The 18,603-nt window shown below is 49.7% G+C and overlaps 1 protein-coding gene across 2 annotated transcripts in view; it reads left to right on the top strand.

Annotated features, from left to right (window-relative positions):
• Mau2 (Mau2 sister chromatid cohesion factor) overlaps positions 1-18,603 on the top strand; it is a 162,110-nt gene that overhangs the window by 105,075 nt on the left and 38,432 nt on the right. For both annotated transcript variants that reach the window (XM_075865679.1, XM_037412234.2), the window contains 2 exons: positions 135-212; positions 1,122-1,324. In XM_075865679.1, the coding sequence (XP_075721794.1) occupies positions 135-212; positions 1,122-1,324 (281 nt within the window). The remainder of the gene's footprint in view (positions 1-134; positions 213-1,121; positions 1,325-18,603) is intronic.

Below are 18,603 nucleotides of genomic sequence, written 5' to 3'. Positions count from 1 at the left end.
TGTAATAGATATAATGTTGGAAATGATTCTTCATAAGGAATTTTTAATATAATGAGCTTATTTTTATGTAAGATGCAACTGTGTTATAATGAGGTTTGAGTATAGTGGCATTTGTATGCTTGTATCCTGGACAGATCTCACAGTTTACGAGCGGCTGCCTATTATGTCCATGGATTCAATGCCTTCTTTCAAGCCCGCTACAATGATGCCAAGTAAGTTGGGGCTTATGTAGCTGAGTTAGAATGATATTCATAGCATTGGATTGTTACATGTGCTCACTTTTTAAGAAGGTACTGTATTTTCTACTTTGATTGTAGCTGCTTTCATGTATTGTTTTTATTTATGTTCATTGTGTGATGAGCCAAAAAAGGCAAAGTGCTCATATTAAATGCTAATGATGCCACATTTACATTGTGTCACAATCTTGGTCTTGTGGTGGTGTCAATACTCAATGAATTCACTGTTTCCACCGTGTGTGAGCAGTGTGTGCTATCTCAGAAGCCATGAAAGGGTATTTGTGTGATTGAGATGCATGCAGGTATGCGAAGCTGCTAAATACTGTTAGATACCACTTTGTAGCTTTATCCATGCTGCCCAGTGTCAGTGCAGTACCCAAAGCCTTCACAGCATACAATCACAAGTGCAGTGTGTTAGTGCAAAGTAGAAGATAGCGCAAAAGTTGTGAATATATTTCTACAAATACATGTGTGCAGAAAGTATGCTCTAGAATGCCTTTTTAGCTGCTGCAGCAAATGGAATTTTTCTTGACTGTATCAGCTCATATCAGTTGTAAAGATATGCAATGTTTAACTACACACTGTGACTTTGTATATCAAAGACGAAGCAATGCTTGTCATCACATTTACACATGCTTTTTATCTTATTTGTTTATATATTTCTTAAATACTGTGGACACTAAGTCCAAGCAGGGAGGGCAATAAAATGGCACAATAGTGAACATGTAGGAGAACAAACAAAACAAAAACAATGATACAGAGTCAATATGTTTGGCAAGATGCTATAAAACAAATTAATAATAATCAGCATTATTATGTCAATGATGTTTTCATTGCACAGCCCTTTGTCTCTGGAGCATATATAAAGAGCTGCGTGCTGTGCAGGCGCTACTTGCGAGAGACGCTCAAGATGGCGAATGCTGAAGACCTGAACCGTCTCACTTCATGCTCACTGGTGCTCCTGGGGCACATCTTCTTCTCGTTGGGCAACAGTCGTGAGAGCATGAACATGGTCACACCAGCCATGCAACTTGCCAGCAAGATCCCCGACGTGCACGTGCAGCTCTGGGCATCTGCCCTCCTTAAAGGTGAGTTCCCCTGCCGGCCACAAGAGTGGACAAGAAAAGCAGGCTCAGGGCCAGCTATTTGTGCCTTGTGTGCCTTTGCAAGTGTTATAGGAGTACAAGGGAGACTTTATCCGTCTATCCTACTGAGTGTGGGAATAGTGGCTCGCCCGCCGCCATTGCGCGAGCTTTGCCGCCTATTTCTGCAGTCCGCATGTCCTGACATGACTCTCCCCTCCTCCATGGTCTGTCACAGTAGGAGAGCACGAGTTACGATTAACCCCTCTCACCTGGTAGCAAATGTCGACTGTGGCGTCGTGCGTGGAGTCGCTGGGGACGTTTTGTGCGCTCGCTGCGGGAGTGAGACAGAATCTCTTCGGGACAGCGAAGAGTGAACAAACATTTCTTTTCCGTTCGTCGGCTGCTTTTGTTTGGGGCTCGTTCAGACTTCGCCAACGGCGCCTAGCACCTGCGGCGAACGCTTACCTTTTGTTGCCCCTTTCAAACACTAGGCCGAACAGCGGTGCGGTGTCCTAGTGCATGGTCGTACTATGCCGAACCGTACCTCTCGAAGCCAACGCAAGCAGAGTTTTCCCTTGCTCGAGCCAACGGGCCCTTTTGTCTTGGTGTCACCGTGAATCACTTTAGCCCACAGAGACGTGCTCGAGGCACCCTGTGTAGTACTTCTCACCAGTGGCAAGGATAAGCTTATTCGCTTTTCCGCCGTCCCTTTTGCAACTGGTTCTGCACAGCATTTTTGCTGTAGCCGCAGGCAATAAGGTGTTGCGACCTGTTGAAAGCAGTACCGTGTTCTTGCCACGCTGCGCTCGGTGCCATGGCTGTCTGAACGTGGTTGTGCAGAGGTGACGATTAACGCGGCCCTGCGGCTTGCTAAGACCGAACCCATGCTAGTGGCCATACTCTTTCGGGATGCCTGTACACTACTCTGGCGCCCAACGTGTATACACTGGCACCCAACACGGTATCAAAAGCTCAAAGCTTTTGACAGCTCTTAGCGAGTCAGTTCGCTTGTGCCATTCGGGCTTTTTGCAACATGCCTGCTTCATGACATATTTGTGAGCTCATCTTTTTAGGCGGATGCGGGGTTGCACATTGAGGCCACTGCCTCTATCGACGGGCACACTTCTGCACGCGTCTGTGTCGTCACCCCCTGTTGTGGTGAACACACAATCAATGTGGTAACTGCCGTGTTATCTCGTGCCCCCTGTTGTCTGCTTAAAACCTTGATCTTGGTCTGACAGCCGCTCACAGTGGCTTTGCACACACGGCCTTTGCATATGGCGGTGAGGGCAAAAAGGGCGTGTCTTCATGCGGATGAACCTTGGCTGCTAACCAGGTAAGCGGCGCACTGCGTAGCGGCCGAGCGAGGGAGCTTTCTGAAGGCCATGGTGCCAGAAGCGAACCTGTGATACTGACGCACGCGGCAATTGCTGCGGTCCTGAGTGGGCGCAATACCAGACTCACCCCTTTGGGAGAATGGGAATCACTTTCAGCAGTGAAGAGCTACTGTAGGCTCAGCAAAGTGATCCGTTTCGAGTCTCATAGAGACGGAGCGCCGTTACGCTGCTTGTTCTGCAGCGGGTGCAAATACGACACTGGAATCAGCATGTGTCGCTGAGTCCCCTGCGGATTCATTTTGCTGGACCATGACAGGCTCCTGCTGAACTATATAGCCACCGATGAGAAGTCTGTGAATCCATTCAAGGTGGTTATGCCCAGAGGTCTGAGAGCCACACTGTTACGATCCTCCCACAACGAACTCATGGCCAATCACCTGAGTGGCTTGAAAGGTTTTGCAAACTGAGCAACATTGTGACCTGGCCCGACACGAAGCATGACATTTATCGCTATTGCCGTGCCTGTCACGTCCGACAAACTGTGAAACTAAGGGTTGGCAAGTCGCCCGGTCCTATGAACTGAATGTGAGTAAACGTTCGTGGTGCGTAGTTGCTGAAAGATCCCCTTTTTAGGAAAACTCAGCCGTGGCCACATTGCAGATTTGGAACCCTTTGTCACGGTATGGCGAGCTCTCACCAGTGCCCAGTGTCACTTCGCGCAAGCAATGGAGCACGCCTGAGGCGGCGGACCGCATTCGGACCCCGCACCGTTATAATCTGAAGAAGCAGTCATCTTCGTGATTTCGCTCTGGACTTTTTCCGCAACCGAAGGCCCTAAGTTTACTGTCTAGCATCAGTATAGTTTAGCTACTTTACGACCTGTTCTCGTATAGAATTTGGCACTGCCAAGTTTGTGGCCAGTGTCTCTTTCTTTAAGTGTTCATTTGAATTTTATGTTTTTATGTTCTTTTCGCCAGATATTGTGTGTCATTTTTGCTCTGTTTAACACTTCTTGTGCTGTATTTCGTCTGTCAGCGAAGATAGTTGTAATACAAGTTCCTGTGTGGTGGGGAGAGGGGCGAAGGACGCTTTGCGCCTTTGCTCGCGCAGTCATCGACGGTGTGCGTGCGTGCTTATGTGCGTGTGTATGTGTGTGACACTTCTGTGCGTGCCCGGGAAGAGTGGGCGTCGCATCGACGTGGACACTAGAGGTGCTGAGAGCCCTGACCTGCTGACCTCAGACGGTCTGGCTGTACCTTGCTCTCGGCCATCACCGAGAAGCCATGCAGCCCTTTACACCTTGGCTCCCGCGCAAGGCTAGCTGAAAGCAGCTATATGCTGCCTGCTAATGCCAGGATGCCACGCAGCCAATCCTGGTTCAGCCTTCCTGATTCCTGGAGAGACACGGCTTCCCATCGAGGTCCTCCATCCGAACCACCACAGAAGTGGCATTCGTCAAACTCGAAATCCAATCGTTAAGCCAGGAGCCGTCAAGGAGCTCCTTCCATGCCTCTGACCTCGCATACGGGCATCACACCCAGCGGACATTACCACGCTTTGCGGCCCCTCCGCGCGGTGGACATTATCCCGCTTCAGCACCGCGAACACTGGCCTTATTTCCCTTACTCCCTTTCGCAAACATGTTATAGTGTCATGTGTTTATTTTGTTATTTATATTTTCTACTTTGTCATTTTTTTTAGAAGTAGTTACAGGGCTGGACTGAGGTTAGCTGTTGCTAATAGCAGTGTCATTTTAGTTGCATGGGTGACGTCCGGCTGCCTTTGCAGACCGTTAAAGGGCAGATTTAGGAGAGGGGAACGTTGGAATTAAGGCTAGCCTGCCGTCATCGCACAGGCTTCGCCGCCTATTTGTGCTGTTCTCATGTCCTGACTCTCTCCTCCTTCGCAGTCTATTGCGCTAGGGGAGCAGGAGTGACGATTAACCTCTTACTTGGTAGTGGAGATCGACTGTGGCGCCGTGCGCGAAGTCTCTCGGGACGTTTCGCACGCTTGTCGGGAGTGAGTCAGAATTTCTTGCGGGCAACGTAGGGTAAGGATGCATTTTTCTTTTCCGTCCCTCGGCTCCTTTTGTTTGAGGTTCGTACGGACTTCGCCAATCCGCATTGCGCCAGTGGCGTACGCTCACATTTCTTTGCCCCTTTTGAATGCTAGGCTGGAGAGCTGTGCGGTGTCTTTGCGCGTAGTCTCACTATGCCAACTCGTACCTCTCGATGCCAACTCGAGCGGATTTGGCCGACACTCGAGCGACTAAGCTCTGTTGTTCTGGCGTCATCGTAAATCGCTTTTTCCCAAGGAGATGTGCTCGCGACAACTTATGTAGTACTTCTCACCCGTGGCAGGAATAAGCCTATTTGCTTTCTCGCTGCCCCTTCTGCAACGGGCTGTGTACTGCATTTTGGTGTTGCACAACTAAGTGTTGCGACCTGTTGAAAGCAGTACTGTGTATTTGCCACGCTAAGACTGGACCCCCGCTAGTAGCCATACTTTTCGGGATACGGGTACACTACAGGAGGAAGAAATAATTATAAAGATGGAACTCCCGTTAGAGCGGGTGTCTGTAGACATATATATAATGTCACAGAAAATACAAAAGCAACATGTGGCCAGGGTGTCTTTCAATCTGAAAGACCTGGCAAACCCGGAAAAGTCAAGGAATTTAGACTCATCTGGAAAATTCAGGGAATTTCTGAAAAACCTGGCCAGGTCATCGAAACTGGTGACAGTCTTTGTGTCCATCACAAAATAAGCATCACCATTGATCAAAGCTTAAAAAAAGTCGCACCTTCGCTGCAACTACTAATCATGAACCTTTTTATTTGGAGTAAATAATAATAAACAACTGAAAAGCTAGACAGGGCATGAAATAAAAAAAAGGGCAGCGCATAACTGTTGCTTCTTAAGTGTAAATGCTAAAGTATACACCTACCAAAAGAACACAAAGTTTACTGATGTTTTGCCACTTCATACGGGAGCCTTGTTCACAATAAAATCTATAGGAAAGGCACAGCATATTTAGGTATGCTTAAGTATGTGACGTAAGCACTGAGAGTACATTGTCAAAAGCGTCTTATCACACCTGTTCAGCGTATATGTGCAGTCAACTGTATGTGCAAGGATTCGAGGTGCAGGCATGATGCAGCCATTTCTATGGCTAGAACACGTGCACTTGACCAGTCAATTTGGTGGCTTGTAGATTTCACTAGTTTAGCCAGGGAATTCAAGGCCATGCGTCATTTTGTGATGTCATATTTGCGTTGTTTAACCCTTTTCTTGAAATCACTGGTCTCACCTATGTACTGGTTGTCACAATCGTGGCAGCCTATGGCATAAACAAGACCGGGAAAATTTCCGCTCAGCAACTTGTCTTTCATGTTGACTGAAGCATTCCTATGCTTGCATGTTGCTACATGCACTATTTTGATGTCTGTTGCTTCTACATATTACACAACATATCTGACTTTCGAACCACAACATTACTCACTAGTTTGTAAATTTGTGCATGTTTGTCTTGGCCACGATTTAGGCTTGGCTCGGGTTAGGCCAGAACTGCCATCAGCTGAAGCTTGCTGGGCTATATGATGCCGTTTAATAATATTAGTCGTATTACTCTTAATATTATTGGCAAAGCAGAGGCAAACATCCTCAGCTATGCACTTATTGCTGGCAGCTCGCTTTACAAAGGTAGCATTGGGTAACTTCAGGGAAAGTTCTCATTACTGTTTCTTGAGACGGTGTTACTAAATCTGTGATTATTTTTTAGTGTCATGTCCATAGAAAAGTACGTAAATGAAGGTAACATGCTGGCATCCGTGATTAATTTATGGAATCGTGAAGGCTGTTGCAACCTGACAGATTCTTTTTTGCCACCACATATTCAAACTTCAGTGTTTTCAACGCTACCCTCAGCTTTCATTGCAGGTATCTGAGGACTTTTTCGCTCTCCAAGCGGCGTAGCCCAGTGAAATAAAACACCAACATACATCTGCTCGTTGTAAAAAAAAAAATTGCAATACGGCTTTGTCCTCGCAACATTTTGTTGTCGGAATGTGCGGTTTCGGATAGCAAGTACAGCACTCCAAGGCAGATCAGATCAGATCAAATAATCCACATCCTGTATAGTAAAATCACTTCAGTAAATACAGTAGTCCAGGTTGATTTCATTCAATCCAGTTCACATTCTCAGCGGTCTGGGCATTTACTCCAGTGACGGAATCAATCACGAGCTCCCGCGTCCTTCTTTTACACAGATGGCATGAGATGGCAGAACTTCTGAAAGGTCTGACAACATGTGCGTCTTGCAGCCTGTTTGGCTAATTGATGTGGCGCTGCGGCCCCGCTCAGGTGGTCGATCTAAGGTACTCGGCTGCTGTCTCGCAGCTCGCAGGACTGAATTTCGGCTGCCGTGGCTGCACTTTCGATGGAGGCTAAAATGCTGCAATCCCGTGTGCTCAGATTTGGGTGCGCATTATAATACCCCAGTAGGTCGAAACTTCCCGAGTCCTCCACTACGGCATCTCTCATAATCATATGGTGGTTTTGGGACATTAAACTCCACGTATCAAGCAGAATAATAAAAAGGCGGGCTAGTTGGTTGAAGTTATAGTACTTGTCATGTCTTTTCTCATTCGTGTATTTGTCCTAACGCTGCCCCATACAATTAACTCCACGTACCAATCGATGCGGCGCTTCATGTTGCGGCGCTGCATGACGATGCGGCGCTGCATAACGTCACACTCTGGCAGTGTGACGTCATCTAGTCACCTCAAGGAGCGGAGTTCCACCTTCTAAATTTCTTCCTTCATGGTCTAGACTTACAAAATACTCTGACACTAATTTTGAGACGAAAGGTATGTGATTATAATAGGAAACTAAGATCAAAGTGTTTTTTTTTTTAACTTTACATTGAAACCTGAGCCCTTTAATGTCAATATAATGTCATGAGTTTCAAGCGTCTTTCCTTGCATTTTGACTCCACTGGCACAGTAATACTATTTGATAGGATGTTAAAATGTCCTGTCAACGCTTTCCTATGTAATCTTCTAATGGCTTCACTAAAAGAGTATACTGCCTTACGAATTGACTGCTTCGAAAATTGTTAGAACCCCTCAAGTAGGAGCGCAGCTGGAGGAATTTTTCGCATGCCTAAGTCCTTTCTCTCTCGCCCCGTACTAGCGAGCATGCAGGTCCCTCCTTCAGCACGCATCATGACCTTTTTGTTTCTTTACTTTTTGTTACACTGTGTGGCTCGTATTTACTCTATTCTACCATGCCCTTGAATGTAACGCGCACCAGTTTTCCACAAAAAAAGTAAAACATCGATTGTAACGCACACACATTTTTTGCAACGGCAGAGACAAGAAAAAAAAAAGTCCGTAGGATTCAACCTTTGCACATTCAGAAAAGCAAGTTTTTGGGTTTTAATTCACTGAAGTTTTGAAAAATAAAACACACTCACATAGCTGGCCCTGCTGCTAAAACTGTCATCACTGCGGCCATGTCGCGTAACAGGTCAGTCCTCATTGCTGTAGGACAACTTTCTATCGCTGTCAACAGCTCAAAGCATCTTCTCCTTGGTACAATCCATGGAATTTGAGATGCCACATTTTCTTGATTGCCTTAGTGACCATGGCCGATGGTATCGCACACCATGCGTCCTTCACCCATGCAGCGAAGTCTTGCAGAGAGGCGTGCTTCATTCTGTTGCTTGGCTTTAAATCGTGTCGTTCATTGATCAGCCAGCCGGTGTACAGCACTGGAATCTTATTCTTCACTGGCTTGTTCAGGCAGACATCAAGCGGTTGAAGTTGTGATGTCATGCCGCCAAGCATGATGACAAGGTCTACATTGCACGCAGCGGGCTTGTTCTTGATCCGCTGTGCGAGGTGAACACGTCACCTGAGCACGTTGAGCACGAGCATTGCTTGCAGGTCCAACCCAGCGCCAAGCAGCCTTCGTCAGACGTGATTGATCCAGATCTGTTGTCATCCAACCTTATTTGTTGGCTCTCACGATCACACCGCTCGGGAAAATAACTCCTTTCGAGAGCGTCTTCTGTTTGAATATCAGGTATGGAGGAAGCTTGTGCCCATCTGAATAACAGGTACGGAGGAAGCTTGTGCTCATCTGACATGCAACAGAGCATTGCTGTGAATCTTGCTTTCTCGTGGCCGGATGTCAGCACGGGCACTTGCTTCGCCCCCTTCTCCTTGACGGTTGTGGTGCCAGCATGTCGAAGTAAGGAGGCGTCTGATTGGCATTATCGATTTGCCCAAGCCGGTAACCGTTGCTGTGCTGCAAATTACTGATGAACCTCTGAAAAATGTGAAGCTTTTCTTCATGCTTATCCGGCAACTTCTGGCATATGCCTGTTGGTCTTCGGAGGGAAAAACTTCATAAAGTTTGTCAGCCAGTACCTGCTCGCTTTGAACTAGCTCTGCAGTAATTCTTTTTTTAAGGCTTACACATAGGCCTGACCTGGAGCAGATCTGTCGTCACCAGTTTTTGTGCCACTCGCAGCTTAAACACATACTCGGCAAGCAGCTCTTCGAGTTCCTGAAAGCGGCCTTGCTGTGGTCTACTGAAGCCTTTACTTGAAGCTTTGTTGTCAGCAATCTTTCGCTTTCGTTTCCGCCAGTCTCGCACGCATGTTTCGGGAACTCCGACCAACCGCGTTTTGACCCGATTTTCATCCGTTTCTGCACACATGATGACTTTACTTTTAAAAGTGGCATCGTGGTGCACTCGTCTGGTCTTTGGAATCGGCACTTTCATGCCGTCGATGTGAATGCAGAGCGAGATGACGAACTCCTCAGCACTCATACGAAGTGCTGCACATGGGGAACACAGTGACCGAAGTATAGTGGCTAGAAGGGGAGGTGGGAGAACAGCGGCCACAGGGTGCACCAGCATATCATGTCAGCAGCAGTGGCGCTGCCGTCGCAGCTTAAATCGGCTGCCCGCGGCGGACGCTTTGCTGCTAAGCTTTCAGGTGTTCGGCGATCGAGATGGTAGGAACCTCGAGAGTTTTCAAACAATAAATTTTAATGCGATAGTATTAAAGAGCTCAATTTTCGGGAATGCCGACGTCGTTGTCGGCACTGGAATCAGTGTATGCTTTTGTGAGCGAAAAATAATCGTGTGTGGCCGAAAAACTGAAAAAGGTGCAAACAAAATTAATAGTAATACACTCAATCCTGGATATATCGAACTCAAAGGGAATCGCGAAGTAGTTCGATATATCGATACTGTAGAAGAGACGTCTCTTCTACAGTATCGGGCCACCTCGGCATTCATTGCTGAAACTGCAGTTGTCTTCCCGACTTCCAGCATTGTACCGTCATTAGGCATGATCGGGACCGAATGATACGCGAAATTTATGAGGCTGCAGAAGTAGAAAGGCTGGGCAGTGCATGTGTCAACAGGCCTTCGATTGCTCTATCACAAAAGAAATAGATTTTCTTCAGAACGCTGGCACACGTGATGTTCATGGCGCGTTATCAGGGTGATTACTGGGTTGTTAGGTGAATTCTGTTTTCTTTAATTTGTCATTTCTCTTATTGTCAGATACTGCTCAAGTATATATTGTTACGTAAAAATGACACGAGGCGTGTCTACTCAGAATCTACATTGACACCAATGCGTATAGCATCGACTAAGATGGAGGACAGCACGCACAACCGACAGACTATTTCCTCGTTGTCGTCTTCTGACCGCTGATATGTCAGTTACGTAGCATTGCCCCCCTGGCGGTAAAAGTGCCGTCACAATGCACATTAATTACAGTCTTCAGTAGGCAGGTGGTAAGGTTTTAGCCCGCTAATGTGCACAACATCACTGGGTGTGGTTCCAGGCAGGCTTGTGGTCTCAGATGCAGGAATGATCTTATAGGTGGCGTCGGTTACCGGGCGGATGATACAGTAAGGACCCATGTAGCGAGACAACAACTTCTCTGATAAGCCAACTCGATGAACTGGGCGTCACAGGAGAACGAGAGAACCGGGTGAGAAGCAAACGTCAACATGCCGGCAGTCGTAGATGGCTTTCTGGGTGGCTTGTGAAGCCGAAAGTCTAGTGCGGGCTATCTGACATGAGTGGTCGGCACGAGCAATAGCGTCGCATGCATATTCGGTTGACGGCGTTGTAGTGGTTGGAAGTAGGGTGTCGAGTGGTAACGTCAGATCACAGCCATAGAGCAAATAAAAGGGTGAATAACCAGTGGTGTCGTGGCGCGAAAAATTGTACGCAAAGGTCACGTGAGGTAGCGCCAGGTCCCAGTCATGGAGGTCGAAGGACACATACATCGCGAGCATGTCCGTGAGGGTGCGATTTAGGCGTTCGGTAAGGCCATTTGTTTAGGGATGGTAGGAAGTGGTCAACTTGTTCTGCGTCGAGGAAGAGCGCAGAAGATCGTCGATTACTCTGGACAAAAATGCGCGGCCGCAATCCGTGAGTGATTGGCGAGGAGTGCCATGTTGTAGGATGACATCGTGGAGCAAAAAGTCCGCAACGTCAGTAGCGGTGCTGGTGGGGAGCGCTCGAGTGATGGCATACCTAGTCGCGTAGTCTATAGCAATGGCAACCCACTTGTTGCCCGATTTCGGCGCGGGAAAAGGACCGAGAATATCTATACCAACACGGAAGAAAGGTTTAGTTGGGATGGAGATCGGTTGAAGAAGTCCAGCCGGGGGCGCAGTAGGTCGCTTCCTACGTTGGCATTTAGCGCAGGAGGACACGTAACAGCAAACGGACCGGGCGAGACCGCGCCAAAAAAAGCGGCGACGCACGCGGTCGTACGTCCGAGATACACCCAGATGACCAGCAGTTGGTTCATCGTGAAGCTCGTGCAGCAAGGTTGAACGCAAATTTTTCGGCACGACAAGAAGGAGCTCAGGGCCATCTGGCTGGAGGCTACGACGGTACAGCGTGCCATTCAGGAGGACGTACATGCGAAGTGACGTGTCGTTCGGAGCAGATTCGAGACGGTCAATAAGTTGTCGCAGAGGAGCATCACGACGTTGTTCATCACCAATCTGAAGAAACTGGGACATTGACATGACGCTGAGGCTAGGCTCGATGTCTGATTCCTCATGCTGATCAACAGGGTAGCTGGATAAGCAATCGGCGTCCAGGTGGAGACGTCTCGACTTATAAGCAATCGAGTAGGAATACTCCTGTAGGCGTAATGCCCTACGGCCGAGTCGTACAGTGGGGTCCTTCAAAGACGAAAACCAACACAGCGCGTGAGGATCTGTGATGACACGAAAAGGGCGGCCATGCAAGTAAGGACGATTTTCGAAACCGCCCAGACAAGGGCGAGACATTCCCATTCTGTTATAGGGTAATTGCGTTCACTTTAAAAGCAGGCGGCTTGCATATGTGATTACACGATCGTGACCCTGCTGAATTTGTGCCAAAATTGCACCAATTTGGTGACCACTCGCATCTGTTCACACTTTTGTAGGAGCATTGGGGTCGAAATGTGCAAGAATAGGAAGTGTTGTTAGAGCGGTGATTAGCTGAGAGAAGGCATCAGCTTGAAGAGGGCCCCAACAAAATGGGACGTCTTGTTTAAGAAGGTCGGTGAGTGGCCATGAGAGTGCCATAAAGCTTTTTCACGAAGCGGCGAAAGTACAAGCAGAGGCCCATGAAACTGCGAACATCATGGGCAGAGCGTGAGACTGGAAAGTTTGCTACAGCGCGTACTTTCGCCGAGTCTGGCCGTACGCCGACAGCGTCAACAAGGTGTCCCAACACTGTAATCTGACGAAGACCAAAGTGGCACTTAGAGGAATTGAGCTGCAGGCCGGCCCGTCGAAATATGGATAGAATGGTCGAAAGGCGTTCAAGGTGGGTTGCGAAAGTAGGTGAGAAAATGATCACGTTGTCCAGGTAACACAAACATGTCGACCATTTAAATCCTTGTAGGAGCGTGTTTATCATTCTCTCGCAGGTCGCTGGAAAGTTGCAAAGACCGAAGGGCATGACCTTGAAGTGGTAAAGACCATCAGGGGTAACGAAGGCGGTCTTTTCTCGGTCCATGTCATCTACAGCGATTTGCCAGTAGCCATATCGGAGGTCGAGAGATGAAAAGAAGGTGGCGCCATGGGGGCAATCGAGGGCGTTGTTAATGTGTGGTAGAGGGTACACGTCTTTTTTGGTAATTTTGTTGAGGTGTCGATAATCAACGCAGAAATGCCATGAGCCGTCTTTCTTCTTTACTAACACCACGGGAGATGCCCAAGAGCTCGATGATGGTTCGATTACATTTTTCGTAAACATTTTGGCCACTTTTTTTTTAATCACTTCTTGCTCGGACGCTGACACGCGGTACGGCCGATGGTGAATGGGCGCAGAGTCACCAGTGTTGATTCGGTGAGTGACAATTTGTCTGGCCCAAGGGACGATCGTCGGTGCCGAAAATGTCACTGTATGAGGTCAAAACCTGGCAGAGAGTGTCGGCCTGGTCAGGCGAAAGCTCCGGTCCAATCATGTTTCGAAAAATAGCATCGTCTGAGCTACGTGACCGTGAGACTGCGCTTCGAGGAGCAGATACAGCGACAGCACTGACATCGTCCTCTGTTATGGCAGTTAGCTTCGCTAGAGACATCTGGCAGGGCAACACTCGAGGCGTGAAACCTGTGGGAATGCTGACACCCCCCCTGTAAAGTTGTCTGCGCCGCGTGGCGCACGTGTCTCGTCCCAAGGTTTTGTTTCGATGGTGACCACCGCCGGGCGATAGATGGCGTTGTGTTCGCTTTGAGTGCCACTGTTGGTAGAGTGGTAGCACCGGCGGTGGCCCCTGGCGGAAGGCAGGCCTTGGTGGGTGGCGAGAGTTGAGCGAGACTCTTCTGCGCGTGGCGGCTGCCGCGAACGGTTGTCTGTAGCGTGGGACCCCGGCCCGAAGCCCCCGGTGCCGAGCACCGGGGACCCACGCTACAGACAACCGTTCGCGGCAGCCGCCACGCACATAAGAGGCTCGCTCAACTCTCGCCCACCACCAAGGCCTGCCTAAATTAGTTAATAAATGTTAGAGTAGACCTAGGGGGACTTCTTTGCTAGCATCAGTGGTGTGCTTTGTTAAGAAGCGAGGAGATTGGTTTTGTAACGTGTTTGAATTTGTCTGCAGGTTGACTTTCTATTTATTTTATTTTTTTGCTCGCAAGTGTTGTTATTTTTTTTTTTTTGTTAGTTTTCAAAAACGTTGTTGAATTAGGACAAGAGCCATGCGGTCTGCATCCTGGGGTGAGGAAGGCCTGGAGCACGTGGTTTGTAGGCCAGGCTCGAAGCGAGTGAGTATGGAAGCCTCGTGGGTGGTTCGATTTTCAGTAAATAGCTTCTTCTATATCTTTGGGCTCAGGGAGCTGGGCGTCGTTGGTGTCTGGTATTGCTGCTCGACGTCGAGGCGTCGTGACACCGCCCTGGGCGGTGGACGCTGATCGCTCGGTGAGCTGCTGTGTGCGGCGAGCGATAGGGCCACCTCACAGAGTGGACATCTGCTCGCGGCTGCCTCTTCTGCGCCTAGGCTGGGTGGATGCCGGTTGTTGCCGAGCGACTCATTAGGCCTAAGGCTCTGCGCAGCCGCCTGTCGCACGTTAGAGTAGGCCTAGGGGGGACTTCCTTGCTAGCGTCGATGGTGTGCTTTGTTGAGAAGCGAGGAGATTGGTTTTGTAACGTGTTTGAATTTGTCGGCAGGTTGACTTTCTATATTTTTTTTTACAAAGCACACAACATACATACATTTATTAACTAATTTAGACGACGATATCGTCCGCCGAATGATACACCAATTTCAACTAACACGCTACCATACAAGCAACATAACGCAGTGACACACTAAACACACAATAACATGATAAACACACACTAACACACCCAACACACTAACACATACCCAAGGCGGCGTCGCCAACGCCCGACTTTCCACGTGGGACCCCGGCGCGAAGCCCGCGGTGCCGAGCACTGGGGACCCACGCTACAGACAACCGTTCGCGGCAGCCGCCACGCGCAGAAGAGGCTCGCTCAACTCTCGCCCACCACCAAGGCCTGCCTTCCGCCAGGGGCCACCACCGGCGCTACCACTCTACCAACAATGGTACTCAAAGCGAACACAATGCCATCTATCGCCCGGCGGTGGTCACCACCGAAATAAAGCCTTGGGGCGAGACACGTGCGCCACGCGGCGCAGACAACTTTATAGGGGGGGTGTCAGCACCCCCACAAACCAAAGGAGCAGAAGGAACACACAGTTTTCCGCTATGGTCGTGATGATATGGGGCACAGTAACACTGCGCATCAGCCGAACGTCGGCAATCGGCGTAACGTTATAATCACTGTCAGGAACGGGAAGGGCCGATGACAGACACGTACGTGACGACACGAGGCGGCAGGGGAATGAAAGTGGTTCGGCTCAAGCAGCTGGTGGGCTTTGCAGAGTAGTCGGCAAATATTGGAAGATCGAGGCTGAGGGTAGCAGACCAACAGTCAATTAAGGCCGAGTGTGTCGAAAGGAAATCGAAGCCAAGTATGGGGTCATGAGGGCAACAGGCTAGCACAGCAAAAAGGACCACGGCGTAACGACCGGCAATGCTGAACTGAGCAGTGCACATTTCAATGACTGGTACAGTACCGCCATCGACAACACGTATTGCCTGCGTCGTAGATGGCATCATAATCTTGTGCAAGCGATGGTGTAGAGAAGCGATCATAATAGACAGGTGCGCACCTGTGTCAACGAGGGCGGTCATGAACATGGTCGACTTTTACTTCAAGCAGGCTGTCGTGCGTGGCAAGCATCAGTAGAGGATTTTCGGCCGTCATTGGTATTGCAGCTTTACCTCTATAAGCTGAAATATCTAGTTTTTCTGCTGCGCCTGTCCAGAGAAGCTCAGCGAGGAAAAGCGCCGAGGTGGCGGAGAGCGGGATTGGCGGCATAGTGGTGACAAGGAGTGGGAGCTGTGGCGACCGGATGAAGGGGCTTCAGTGTAGCAGTGACCGGGCAAAAGGGTGTCAGTGGAAGGCTTGTAAGATGACGATGAATAGAAATTGAAGGGTGCGACGGCTGAACGTCGAGGAGTCGTTGGGTGTATGTCCGCAGAGGTAGAGAAGGTCTGACATGGTTGGTTTGACCAACGGTGGCGGCGATAGGGAGAAATGTGCCCAGGCTGGTGGCAGGAAAACAAATAGGCCGGTCGTCGGGTGTTCGTCATTCTGAAGGGTTACGGAAGGGCATTGTTGGAGGTAAACAGCGAATGTTTTTTGGGGAGTAAGACGGGACTTCAGGGCGAGTCAAGGGACAGGCTGATGGAAGGCCGAGGTTCGCAAACTCCTGCCTCACCACAGCTTGTATTAACGCCACTGACGACTGTTGTTGGTCAGAGGCGAGCGTTGCGAAAACTGGTGGCTGAAGAAGAGCTGGACAGGCGGCTTCGATTTCCCGACGAACAACGCGCGTGACATCATATGTGGGGGACTGGCGGGCGGCTTCACACGATGAGGTTGCGGCCGTGTTCGGCAGCCGGGCGAATAGCTGAGTAATACGGCGGCACTTGGCTTCTTCGAACCGCCGGCACTCTTTAATGATGACATCGACGGTGGTAACGTTGTACACTAGAAGATTAAATGCGTCTTCTGCTATGCCTTTCAGCACATGGGCCACTTAGACTCACTCATGTGCTCGTTGATCGGGCGGCATAGAGCTATGACGTCGTGAATGTACGCGACGTACGACTCCGTCGACGTCTGTGCATGAGCCGCCAGTTGATTGCGCGCTGCGATCTGCCGCTTAACGGTGTCCCCAAAAAGGTCGCGGATCTTCTCTTTAAAAAAGTCCCAGCTTGTAATATCCGCTTCGTGTGTCTCGAACCACACCCGCGGTGGGCCATCGAGGTAAAAAAGCACATTGGCAAGCATAAGAGTCGGGTCGCACCTATAGCTTGCACTGACCTGTTCGTACCGGTTGATCCGTTTGTCGACGTCAATGCCATCCTGACCGGAAAATACACCGGGATCACGAGCAGGAGGTAGAACGACGTACGTAGAAATCACGGAAGGGGCAGGTGGTGAAGACGATGGTTGTTCAACCTGTGACATGGTTGGACTTATGATGATACGGCCGTTGCAGAGCTTCGTGATGAATACAGGGAAGTACCCAGCACCTCCGCCACAAAGATGTTACGTAAAAATGACACGAGGCATGTCTATTCAGAATCTATATTGACACTAATGTGTATAGCATCGACTAAGATGGAGGACGGCACGCACAACCGACAGACCACTTCCTTGTTGTCGTCTTCTGACCGCTGATATGTCAGCTACGTAGAAATATTACACAGTTTCAGCAAATAAACCTTGTTTTAGGTCAATGTCTGTCTCTTTCTTTCTTGTCCCTCGTTATCGGTGCTGTTTTTTTTTTATGAATCTAGTCAATGAAGCCACGAAAGGGGAGCAACGCCGGACAGGCGCTGCCATTTGTCAGGCGTCTGGCCAAGTGAGACAGACGGCGCGGCTTTGAAGAGGCTGTACGCTGTGGGGCCTCGAATTGGCGAGGGCGCGCCACGCTCTTGAAGTGAACGAACACAGTAGACACGGTCGTCAGACACTCCAAGAGCCCCACGTTGGGCGCCAGTGTGGGGTCTCTACAAAGCGAGCGCACACCACGCCACGCTCTTCGAGTGAATGGACGCAGTAGACGCGGTCGGGGCAAACAAACACAACATACACATTTATTTAACTAATTGTCTGCCGAATCGATACATCAATCGTTACAACCACCTAGCACATCCGTACACAATATTACCATACATTTCATGACAAACACAATAGCACCACAAACACAATAACACACCCAAGGCGGCGTTGCCAACGCTTGACTTACCACGTGGGCCCCCCAGCGCGCAGGCCTACCGTGCTTACGCCGAGGACCCACGCTAGAGACAACCGTTCGCAGCAGCCGCCACGCGCAGAAGAGACTCGCTCAACTCTCGCCCGCCACCAAGGCCTGCCTTCCGCCAGGGGTCACCGCCGGCGCTACCACTCTACCAACAGTGGTACTCATCGCAAACACAACGCCATCTATCGTCCGGCGGTTGTCACCCCTCAAATACGCTTCTGTGCGAGACACGTACGCCATGCAGTGCAAACAACTTTACAGGTGGTGTCAGCACCCTCGTATTTCTCCAACCTTAAATCAAACCATATCCCGAAAACAAAAAGATAAACTACACAAGCTTTAACAAAAAAATGACATCACATGTCCATAATGTCCTTGCACCATGACACCACCGCCGGTCAACACTGCTGCACTGTTTGGCTCGACTTCACCTCGGTACTGGCCCCGCAAAATCAACATTGCCGTCGGCGCGACAAACCGTCCCTAGCGCCGACACGTCTTCCAGTTGCGACCAGCACTCACGAGGGCGCCGAACTGCAGGCAGTTGGGCAGGTCTCGGGCGTCTTCGTCGCCCGACCTTGCGACCGCATTCCTGGCCAGCGGCGCTGACAATGCGCACAAGACATCCGGCCATGGATCACATCATTCCCGCTGCGTATATTCCAAACACTCGAAACAAGGGAGCAGGGCCTGGGAAAGGGAGCTTTGTGCTTTTCACCCGGTAGGATGGTCAGTACGGCTAGCTACTACATCGACGGCGGCCGAGACACTTATCAAAAATAAAATAAAGGTCACTTTTCCTAATTCGTGCATCGCAAGATAAAAAAAAGAGTGAGGGAAGCAGAACGCAATACCTCAACGCCACGATCCACCTAGTTGTGCCACGTGCGACACGTGGCTGGGCAGAGCCTTGGGCCTAATGAGTCGCTCCGCAACAACCGGCATCCACCCAGTACCCAGCCTAGGCGCAGAAGAGGCAGCTGCGAGGAGACATCCACTTTGTGGGGTGGCCCTATCGCTCGCCACACACAGCAGCC

Source organism: Rhipicephalus microplus, chromosome 1 (assembly GCF_043290135.1).
Source record: "Rhipicephalus microplus isolate Deutch F79 chromosome 1, USDA_Rmic, whole genome shotgun sequence".
NCBI classification, from domain to species: domain Eukaryota; kingdom Metazoa; phylum Arthropoda; class Arachnida; order Ixodida; family Ixodidae; genus Rhipicephalus; species Rhipicephalus microplus.
Note: the sequence above shows the minus strand (reverse complement) of the source record. Positions and strands in the feature narration are given on the sequence as shown.